At 36.8% G+C, this 12,296-nt stretch overlaps 1 protein-coding gene across 1 annotated transcript in view; it reads left to right on the top strand.

Annotated features, from left to right (window-relative positions):
* Positions 1-12,296, top strand: part of PLCL2 (phospholipase C-like 2) — a 106,005-nt gene that overhangs the window by 72,234 nt on the left and 21,475 nt on the right. The window contains exon 4 of the mRNA XM_009888923.1: positions 7,728-7,803. Within this exon, the coding sequence (XP_009887225.1) occupies positions 7,728-7,803 (76 nt within the window). The remainder of the gene's footprint in view (positions 1-7,727; positions 7,804-12,296) is intronic.

Genomic DNA, 12,296 nt, shown 5'->3' on the forward strand with positions numbered 1-12,296 from the left:
TCTAAAAGCTTCTTTTGATTGGAGATGCCAACTTTGCAAAAATCCTTATTTCCATAGAATCATTGAGGTTGGAAGGTACCTCTGGAGATCATCTAGTCCAGCTGTCTTGCTCAAAGCAGGGTGGGGTAGAGCAAGCTGCCCAGGACAGTGTGCAGTTGGGTGTTGAATATCAGCAAGGACAGAGACTCCACAACCTCTCTGGGCAACCTCTTCCAGTGTTTGACCCCCCCAGCTCTCCACTGAGTCTTCTCTGCTCCAGGCTGGAGAGTTCCAGTTCTCTCAGCCTCTCCTCATGTGAAAGATGCTCCAGTCCGTTAACTCTCTTTGTGGTCCTGCGCTGGACAGTAAGTCCATATCTTTCTTGCGCTGGACCGAACATTCCGGATGTGGCCTCACTAATGCTGCCTAGAGGGGAACAATCACCTCCCTCAATCTTCTGGCAGTGCCCTTCCTTACCTATGGTCAACTTCTTGTCCACCAGGATGCCCAGGTTCCTTTCTCTGAAGCTACTTTCCAGCCAGTCAGCCTCCAGCCTGGACTGGTCCGTGCACGGGGTCATTCCTTTCCAGGTACAGGACTTGGCACTTCCATTTGCTGAACCCTTTCCATGGGGTTCCTCTCAGCCCACTTCTCCAGCTTGTCAAAATCCGTCTGAGTAGCAGCACTCAGCAGTCTGCTGTATCCAACCTCCTCCAAGTTTTGTATCTTCTGTCAACTTGCAGAGGATGCACTTTACCCCATCACCAGGTGATAAAGGAAGATGTTTAAACAGTGGTAGCTTCAGTATCAACCCCTGGGGCACACCACTATTGACTGTCCTCCAAATGGACTCCATGTTGCTGATCACAATGGTCCACCTCACTGCCCACTCACCTAGTCTCTACCTGCTTCCTTAGTTTGTCTGTGGAGATGTTATGAGAGACAGTGTTGAAAGCCTCAGTAAAGTCAAAATAAAAACGATCCACTGCTTTCCAGTCCTCCACCAGGCCAGTCACCTCAATGTAGAAGGCTGTCAGGTTGGTTAAGCTCAATTTCCCCTTTGTAAATCCATGCTGACTTTTCCCAATCGCCTTCTTGTCCTTCAAGTGTTTGGAAATGGTTTCTGGGAGGAATTATTCCACCACCTTCCCAGGGACTGATGTGAGACTGACTGGCCTGTAATTCCTTGGTCTTCCCTCTTACTCTTCTTGTAGATAGGTGTGAAATTTGATTTCTTTCAGCAGTCAAAAACGTCCTTTGATTGCCCTGACCTTTCAAAGATAACTGAGAGTTGCCTTGCAATGACGTCAATCGCCCCCCTCAGGACTGGTGGTTACATCCCATGCATATGTCTCTTCATTTGATGAAATTGTCATTAAACAAGACTCAGTGTATCTATTGCCAATCAATATCTGCTTTACATAACATGAATACTCAACTCATGGGCTGGCTGTTTTCTCTCTGTGTTAATTTCTAAAATGTCTCCAGGATTTGAAGAAAAACCTTAAAAGAAAAATAATAAAAATCTGTTCTGCTGGGGCGTTTGCAGGTTTTTTTCCTGTCTCATCACTTGTCAGTAGTAGTCGTCAGAAAGTTGTAATCTCTGAAAACTATTCAGCTATCTTTATTCAGTTCTCTTTTCCATGCAACTGAGCAAGGTGTTCTTCATATATTTCAAAGCTCTGCTAAGAGGTCTTCTGGAAGTCTGTGACTTGAGCTTGGGACAGAGAAAAGTATATTGTCTCTTTTGTTAAGATGCTACTTTGCAATCACTTCAACATATTTCTTTGCTGTATGGCACTCCTGTTTGAACTTGAGGACCTTTTACTCTTGAAAACTGAGGAGCCCTGATCTAGTGGTGCTAGCAGTCTCAAGGGTGGTAAGTGTAAGGTTTTATCAGTGCTTATTGAGTTTTGAACTGAGCTCAGTAACATGAACGTGAGTCGCCTGCTTATTAGAAGTCCATGTCTGTTTTTTATGGTGGTGCTGGTTAAAAGATGGATGTTTCAGAATGCTTTCAGTGTAGTGTCCACACCGTCAGAACAATTCATTTGAGTTCTGAGGTTTAATATGAGTTTCCGATCTGATTTTCCAATCATTTCCTTCCTTATTGCTACAACACCATTCTTCTCCAGTGGAAAATCAAAGGCAGTATATATAGTTCAAAACAACTCTATGCAACTTCAGATCAAGCTGACCATGGCAGTTGTCACTGAAAGGACTAAGAACAATTCTTTTGCTTGTTCTAGCGCCACAACAAAAATCCCTTCTGGTGGATGGACATTGAATACTGGACTGCTTGGATACAGTTTATGCATACATTTAATTAGAACTGACCATATTTTGTTTGATTTCCCAGTACAAGAATAAGGATTCTTGAGAATAAAAGTGTTTATGTGCTGACCCTATTATCAGAGTTCTTTTTCTTGCTGTTATTGCTTGGGGCAACGGTAGCAACTTCTGACCCTCTCTGGGTAGCACACATCTTTTGAAATACTGCAGATGCTATTAGCAGTTTATGTATTGTAGTTTGGGATGCCCCGTGTTTGGTTTCCTTTTTTATGAAGTGCTATTTGCTATTGGTGTCATTTGCATTCTGGACTTAATAAAATGGGTGGAAAATGCAAATTACTTTTTTATTACTACTGTTAAGAGCACCGGTTTAGCCACTGAATGCTAAACTGTTTTCAGAAATGGTGTAGTTTATGGGTTTGGAAATATATCTAATATGCGGAGATTTGAGATGAAGGGAGAATGAAAGCAGCATTTTGTGGAGAACGCCATTTTAATAAAGATTTGGTTAATAACCACTGTAAGTATGGTTTCAGTTTTACTATTGGAATGTAGGTCTAAGTACTAGCAGCAGATAGTCACGGATTTCAAAATGTAAATGTGTAGTGTGCTTTACTTGCTAAAAATGAAGTTCACCCTTGGTGTTGCAGCTCTGTCAGTGAAGGTAATTTGTCTCACTGAGTTTCATCAGCCAGACCCAGTTTATGATTGGCTGTTTTTTCCATTTTAAAATGCAGCTAATGTCTCTCTTGATGTGCTACCAACCAGTTCCACATGCAGAGTAATGAATAAATCCTGGTTGGTTTTCTTTAAGGTTTCTTTTTCAAGGTTTGTATTCTTTGTTAAAAGTGATGTTTAAAATATTTAGGGTTGAGTTCAATCTACATGTTTTCCCTAAGCTGGGGGCATAAATAGGATATTCTGTCTTCTACCAGAACACCAGTCTTCACGAGCCTAGTAGAAATAGATCTTTACTTGTTCAAATTAAGCTGAAATTGAATGTCTCAAATACATGCGTGCGTACGTACATGTGAGCACTTACATACACGCATTGATGTTCACAGTGTTACTTCTTAGCACCTACCTCTTTCATAAAAAACCCAACAAAACAGACTTAACAAAACTCTTCAGGATAAAAAATAAGCCTAAAGGGACCTGGATATGCTTTTTTTAGTTTTCTGTAACTGTCTCTGTTAATGATATATTTGATTTTGCTGAGAAAGAGGATAGATGCATTTTTTAAGTATATGACTTTTTCACTTGGTTTGTGAAGACACAGTCACATAAGTGGTGAGTGCTACCAATGTTGGCAACGCAGTTCCATCAGTTTGAAGGAAGAATTGTTTGCGTTTCTAACCATTGTCGTCATGCTTTTTAAGGCGGGGCCAATATACAATAATCCAGGTCTCTAATCCTCACTGAGAACTCTGGACTAATCATTTCGTGTTTATTTCTAAAACACGTTGAGAATGATTTAATTTTGGTTTTTACCTTTCTTGACGTTTATCATTTTCTTAGAATTACTGACAGTTTTTCTGATAACTAGGTAAAATGGTTGCATGATTTAACAAATAGAGTTTAATGAATAGATCAAACTGTCAGGCTGGCCTCTGCAAAAATGTGGTGACTTCAATGCTCATAAAGCATACCATTCTGTATTTCCCATTGGCCAAAAAAAATAGGAAGATTGTCCAGTATGTAATGAGTACCAGAGCAGTTTTCTGGTCATACTAAGATTGGGTGGTTTGGGAGGGTGGGAAATAAAGGGAGAGTTAAAGCAATCCCAGCAAGTGTTACACATTCTATTTTCACAATATATTTGTTGGATATATTGAATTGTTACTTCCAGAAAAAGTGACATAGGTTAGAGATGGGAATTAATATCATAAAAGACTTGCTAGGAAGTATAGCTACTAAACTTCATCTAATATCTGTTCTTTTCTTAGAATAGACATGGGTAATTTGCAATACATTTTTAATGATCAGCTGGTGACTGGTTGTTCCCTATTAAGTTTGTTCGCATTTCTCTTTCCAGTTTTGTCACTCATAATATTCTCAAAGTTGGCTGTGGTTAGCAAATACCTGCTTATTGATTGGCTTGATCAGTACAGACTGGTCTAATACATACTAGACTCTAGTTGGTCTTTCTCCTCAATTTCCACAACTAATTTGCCTTTAGAGTTTCATTTCTCATTCTGCTGCAGATATACTGTGTTTCACACTGAAGTTCCTACTTACTTATCATTTTCTACTTCACTTTTATACCAAGCACACACTTACATACAAGTATCATTTGGATAAGGCTAATTTTCTGTTTAAATATAACCATTTATATTCAGTTGTTCCATATGCTGTGTCTACCAAAAGTCTTTCAGTCTCTGTTAATATCTACATGAATGTTCTTGTAGTGATACAATTTTGGCTTGAACACCGGAAAGAATTGATATGTTCAAACAGTCTGTAAGAGTCATTTAAGAAACAGCTGAATACATACTAAAAGGTGACTGCATGGTGAACAGCAGTACACAAATCAAATTATAGTGAACTAATACTATTATTTTATTAACAAAGACAACTAAAAGGTGACACTTCCTTATGCATACATCATACTGCTCCCTTATTTCTTTAGTTGAAGGAATTGGGGTGTAGCATAATATTGATTGAATGATAGTGGCAATCAACCTCTGAATTCGTGCTGGCTCAGCCAGTTTTGCATAGTGGTCCTGTTAATCTTAAATCTGTATTTAATCTTAAATACAGCTTTGTATGTATTTTGGAGACCAAAGATAAAGAAAGTAACTGTTACTGTCCTTGGTAATAAAAAAAAATTGATATTAGAATAATTTTTGTCACATGAAATGCATCGACATTTTTCTTCAAAAGTTGCAAAGAGGGCATTGCTTTTGATCTGAGAGTATTTAGGCAAAGCATCCTTCGTGCCAAAACTGTGAAATATTAAAATTCCACATTATTATAAATTCTTCTTCAGTGTTATACTTGCTGTGATGAAAGAGCACTAATGCAGTGATTAGTTTAATTTCCTTTCGTCTGCAGAATCAGTACAACTTTCTTGCTTTGTCAATACAGAAAGTAAACAAATTCTCTTATTTCTGAAAATCAGTGCGGTGTCTCAGATTAAGTTTTCTAATCTGCTGAGACTTGTCCTCTACCATTTCTAAATTACCAGATGTGCACATAGAATGTATTGTATGAAGGAACCAGAGCAGATAGAGGTGTTCTGTGTCTGGAATAGGACCTAACTGAGATGACTTAGAAATTACATTATTATACACATGGGGTCAGGAACGCAGAATAGACTAACATAGGGCAGTTGCACAATTTCTTAGAGTTCCTCCAAAACAAATACCTTGAATAGGCAGCAGGTCTCTCTCTGCTATGAACTCTAGTCAAAAGGGTTCTCAGGTGAAAGGATTGTTACTAACAGAGAATCCCACAGTAGTCCTTATTACGGATTAGCATCCTGACAAAACAAGAGCCATAGATGCTCAGCATTTCATTTTCCAAGGTGGTTTTCAGTGCAGCAGAAACTCAGTGGAGGATGCTTTACAGTATACTTTCAGCTAGTTAGCAAAATAACATCAGTTATTGGAAGTATATTTGTGATTGAAGCAAATGTGTTACATGACACACTTATTGAGACAAGTAACATCCTTGCCTTTCAAGCACATTTATAATGGCTTCATTTCAATTTCTGAATACTGTTTTAAAGGCCAAACAGTAATGAAACACACTGAAATGCAGCTTTCTGCTTGATGCAACAGAAACAGTCATTTTGCAGTGCTCCCCATAGAAGGCTATCTGGGTGAAATAAAGTATTTTGTTATTAAAGCGTGCTTCTCTAAAATAATTGTCTTCAATTTGTTACACCTAATTATTAATTGGCATCATTCTATTTACAGGCAGTTTTTGCTTGAATCAATATTGGTATTTATATTCAAAGAACAATCCAGTTGAAAATAAGTAAGCTAAAGTATTTCACATGCAGCTGAGCAACCTGACCAAGTTATTTTTTCCTCACTTATTATAATTTGCATTTTTTTTAAAAACTCACTTAATATAAATATGGGTAAACAGATACTTTGAAATTAAATACAGGTTAATCAGGATGTGAAGATTAAATTAAATTATCCAGTACAATCACCTCCACATACTCTAAAGTTGCTTGTTCATATGTGGTTTATATGTAGCATAAGCATGGAATTGCGAGTTTTGCATAATTTGCATTATCATTTTAAATTGTAATTATAGAAACAGAACTAGAATTATTTTTAAATGCTTTGTAATTTACATGAACCAGATTCTTGTGTAGCTGGAAATAATAGAAGTCTGTAGAGCAGTTTACATCTGTGCAGGTGTTCTGCCTCCTCACTTGCTTGCACACTTGCCATCATTAAAAATCTGAGGCTTATCTGCCTGATTCTCTATATTGATTTATTCCTCAGATCAATGTTCAGAAAAAAAGCCTCAATGTCACTCGGCTGGAGAAGTCTCCTTCTAACATGTGTGAGGAAGGACTACTGTAGTCAGGCCTCTTAAAGTAGTATTTCTCTGAGGAAATGTCTTAGAGAGGTTTGGGTTTTTTTTTCCTGTAACATGGAATGTTCCTGCTCATAACAGCAGTTGTGGTCTCCAAAGTAAAAGAAAATTCTACGTGAACACCCACATAAGTAACATGTCAAACTTTAGTCATTGTTTTAGTAACGAGAAAACCATCGGCTTGAGTGGATACCAGAGATGTCAGTGGGTAAGGTGTGAAGCCAAGTCGTTACTTCTCAGTACATATCCTAGGCTGAAAAATCTGCACAGTTCCATCTTAATCAGTGTGCTTTCAGCCGAGCTTCCGTGAAAGGCTTTTTGTTTAGAAAGATCAGGTAAAGGAATCATTTATTTTTCCTTATCCTCCAGTACCAGCCTCGAGTGATTTGTTTTCCTCCATAGAGTGTTGTCTCATACATATGTACAGGTCAAGCCACAGAAAGGGAAAATGTTGAGGAACAAATCTGGAAAAGCAATGGGATGATCCCTAGGAAAAAGGAAGCACTGGGTGGTGAGTGCTCATCATCCCGAATGTCGGAGTGAGTGAGGAAGAGGAAACCTGCATCCAGGTTATCTCACCCAAGCCACCAAAAGTGAATTACCTGGTAAATAGTTGTATAATTTCCACTTGCTTTGATAGGCAATGAACTATGGAGTAGACATTTTACTTCAGTGCTCACAGATCCCAGCCCAAAAGCATTGTATTTTTTATGTCTTTATGTCACATTTAGAGCACTTCTCTGCCTGGTCTTGATCAGGAAAATGAATGTATTCATTATGTTAACAACAAATACTAGATTATTGATTTGAGTTCAAATTTAAGCATCTTTTACAGATTAACAATTTTCAGTAAAAATTGAATTTTACTGATATTTCTTTATATTTTATTTTCTTTACAGATGATTCAGGCGATCAGGACTCTAGTTGAAAATACAGATAGCTTATATGAGAAGATAGTACAGTGTCAGAAAGCAGGTAAGTACAAGCTGTTTTTTAAAAATGTTATAAAGAACTTACTGCAATTTTCTTTACTTACCAAAACTTTTAATTGAGTTTATTTATTCAACCGTAGCAAAAAAAACCACCACCACCACCCAAACGCAACAACAAAAAAGCAAGCAAACAAAAAGAGATTATTGTAATTTAGGCACATACAATAACAGTAAAAAGGACATTTCAATTCATAGAAATCAAAGATCCATAGAATTACAGCTTGACTTTGGAAATCGTGAGCATTTTGTATTTGGACAGTAGCTTGTCAATAATAGTCACGACCACGAATGCAAATGTAGGATTACAGGAAAGAAAGTGAATGATCTACCTTCACAATGAAATCTTTTAACCATTTACTCCGATCTCCTCTTTTACTATATCAGAACTTTTCCTCTTTTATCATTGAAGGCTTAATGTCTTCAAGAGACTCGGTGAAATACCTTACCGTCTGATAATTACACGACAGTAGTTCAGATATTCTATCCCTGCATTTTTCTAGATCTGTTGGGTGGATACCCTCTGGTTCTGCTGGTTTATTACTATTTTGTCTATTCAGAGTAAAATTGGTTTTGCAGTTACATGTATTTTCTGTGGCAGGCTTTTCAAACTACATGGATGAGAAAGTCTGGGTTTTTTTAAACTTTGTTATGACCTATTGGTCCCGCGGATTCTCTGGAATTTTCCCTGTTTCTGATACATATTTGAAACAAGTTGTGTAGTTAGTTCTTTATCCTTTTACAAATTGCCTGTTTTTCACCTGATATATTGTAATGGTTGTCTTATTTGAACATGACTTTGAGTTTTGAAGGTTTCCCTCTTATTGTGAATAGCACCTCTGACTTTGCTGTTTAATCATGCTTGTTTTCTTTTGGTCTTTCTTAAGTAATTTTTCAACAATATTATAAATTTACTCAAAGTAGTGATGCATCACCTTTTGTATCAGAAACAGGAAATCTGCTCAAGAGTCAGTCAAAGTGTCTCCAACCATGTCTTGGGTCGCTCAATGGGGACAAAAGCTTTTTATATACAAATAATTTTTTTCTATCTGAAATTCAGCATCCTGCTGCTCCCATCATCTTCCATGATTTTCTTCCATTCTTTGAACCACTTCTCTGCTGTCCTATAAATGTCAATCTCTTTTCTTCATTCTTTTTTCCTGAAAAGGAAAAAAACAATGCTCTTCCACCCTCACCCTTCCTTTACAAACTCTTCTCTGTCAGTGATGTTGTCCAACTCAGATCAGCAGCAGGAAGGCTTACCCACTCTGGATTTCTAGATCTCCCCTTTATTCACAGCACACATTCCTCAGACTCTGTGAACTTTAGTCAAACCATAGAAATGTCAAAACACTTGAAAATTTTAATTTATCTTACTTACTTCAAGCTGTCAAACGTAAATGCCATGAGTGACAAAATATTATTTCACATATCTTGTTGGTAGATGCAGAGATTTTTCTAAAATACCAAACTCCAAATATATCATGCTACCATAAAGGCATTGTCTTGTAGGCTTGTACTCATATTTCTTGAATCGTTTCCCATTTTTGTGATGGTAGTGTGTTGTATTTTTTTTGTTTCATCAGTGTCTCAAGCAGTTTAGATCCTTGGTTAGAGGTGAAGCAAAAGCTAATTTCCTATTTTAGCGCATATTTTAGAATTGTTGCCCTTCAGAAAAGATTGTTTTCTACTAGCTCATATAGATTCCAGTAAATGTCCATAGCTCTGACTTTCATAAGTCTTACAACCTCATTTCACCTGAAGTGCAGCTGGGTCCAAGAATCCTTTGTTTAAGAATGCTAAAGACTGAAAGTCCATGCTAAATAGCGGAGATTTTGATCTCGTTTAAATGAGAAACCTCCAGCAGGTGACATAAGCCTAAGTATGGATTATGTAATAGATCCTGTTATTTAGGGCAGCTTTAGCCCTGCAGGGTCAAGGTACTTTTAAGATGAATGAGCTGAATTGAATTACCTTTTAATATCAATGGTTTTCAAATATTTTTTTATGACCAATTGATCTCATGATCTCAGTAGATGCTACTCTCATTTAATTCTGACTAAAAGATTATACATTTTCCTATGTAGTTTCTTGAGAGGGAAAAAGCAAAATTATGCTTTTGTCTGGGCTTTTTTGTTCTGTGGCTCAAAGAGTGAAAAAGCTGCTAAAATTAGAAGAAATACTTAAGCTGCAAATAAGGAGTAAAATTTTGTTTTCATGAACAGGCTTATAAGAGAATTCTGTTAAATAGACAAAGTAGACTTGCTCTAATAAACCATTTTCTAAGTTAAGTTTAATAGTAAGACTTTTAGCCTCCTTTACAATTCAGAACTAATTTTAAAATAAAGGCACCATTATTTCTTACTTAGGTTGATGGCCTGTTGAATAAGCAAAGATATGATTCTTGAGATGGCTCTTTTCAGAATTCAGGTTCTTTGCTATTAGTATTCTCTAAGAAGATTTAACTGTAAACTTCTCTCCTCATTTTGGTTCTTTAAAATTAAACCATATGAAAAACCTTCTGTTTTCTTCATATCAGCATATTAATTTCAGCTCAACACATTCTGTTCTTAATTAAATAGTTATTGAAAGCATTTTAGATACATTAACTAATGAAAAGATATGGGAACATAATATTGCTTTGATTCCCACTGTATTTCTCATTCTTAACAGAATTAAGAAAAAAATCTGCATAACTTCAAAATGATTGCAGTGCCATTTATTTTGTTGCTATTAAGCTAGCTAAAGATCCTGCAAGAAAATAGAATGTAGGTGCTAAAGGGAATTTAAAGATAATCCAGTCCATCCCCTTAATCTGTTAAAGACCTAAAATGCCCTTGTATCTTCTCTTGAGTAAAGAATTTGAATGTCCAGGTCACCTTACCCCATTCCTAGCCTCCTTTGTACCCAACTCACATCATTCTTGTACTTCTCTTTAGAATCTTCCACTGCATTCTTTAGCTTTATAATTTAAATTCTGCCTGAGCTCATCACTGGTTAAGAGAGAGAACTGCATCTTAGGAATTCAATTTGGTGTTCAGCAGTTGGAGGTCAAAAAGACACCAAGTATTCCTTAAATGATCGGGGGGCCAAATAATGAGTGAACACAGTTTGCTGGTGGCGAAGGATTACTGAATGTAATCAAATGTAGATATGACTGTGAAATAGTACATGAGGATCTTGAGACACTGAAAATTATAAAACAACGTGTGAAACATCACTAAGGGTAAATTAATGTGTGTAGGGGAAAATTAACAATACCTTCACAATACCTACAAGAAATGGTCTCTAAGGTTTCTCTTTTAATTCAGGAAACGAAATTATTGTATACAGTTCTAACAGTGTCAATTTACTGCTACTATCATGCATAAATATGCATTCCAGCTTTTTTTCTGTATAGTCATTTGGGCAGCCAGAACTCTTGTTCAGGTTCTTGTCTTCCAGGATCTCAACTATACTACCCTTTTCTCTGAGTTTGGCCATTATAGTTTTGCTTTATGTATGTAATTTTCCTGGCTGTCATTTTGATGTCTGTCCCTATATTCATTTCTCTTCTTTTTCCTCATTGTGCGTCAGGACTGAGCTGATTTCGCTTTTCTTCTGTTTGCTCATTTGGTAGCAAGAGTTTCCACTGCCTGATAGATTGTCATCCATCGTCATGCTTTCTATCATGTTGTCCCACAGGCGAGACACGTAAACATCTACCAGGCTACCTCCTTTGAATTGGTTTTTAAAATTATCCCACAAATATAGCTAGATTGACACATGTCCTCCTACTACCTTAACCAAAATAGTTTTCATTGCTTCCTTGTACTCCCCCCTCTTTCTTTATCCATCTGTTACCTTTTTTCCTCATACTTAGATTCTAAGTCATTGCAGCAGGGACTGTCTTATTTATTCCATGTGTACAGTGACTAAACCTTCAGGGGCTTAGTTTATTAAATAAAGCAAGTAGTAAAAGACATAAAATCGGTACATTTTCTAATGTGTACTTCAAAGCAGTCCTTCACCAGTGTCAGAAACAGGATACAGGTTCAATATCCAAACATTCTGGATGCTGTCAAAGATAAACACAGTGCACAATATCCACTGGCAAAAAGTTATGTCTTTGCTGCATGCAGAATAAGATTATGATGGTGGCCATACAAGCACTGCAAATACTTCTTGTAGTTGAAAATTAAAGTAATAAAATCAATTTTGTCCTAATAGCTGTAATTCTCAGTTTCACTGTTCCTGCTTAAGCCTTTCAGCAAAACTACACATTTACAGAGCTATTTCTTTTAGTATTTGTTCCTGTTATTTGCAATATGAATTGGTTTTAGACTTAACATCCACCAAAACAAAGCGTGTAATATGCAGAAAAGGTAATTTATATTATGTGTTACGTGTAATGTACAGATTAGATAATCCATTAATAGAGGAAAAGAAATCGACATAATTAAATCTTGAGGAGCACTTTTTACTGGGTATATAGGCACG

Source organism: Charadrius vociferus, unplaced genomic scaffold (genome assembly GCF_000708025.1).
Source record: "Charadrius vociferus isolate BGI_N301 unplaced genomic scaffold, ASM70802v2 scaffold217, whole genome shotgun sequence".
NCBI lineage: Eukaryota > Metazoa > Chordata > Aves > Charadriiformes > Charadriidae > Charadrius > Charadrius vociferus.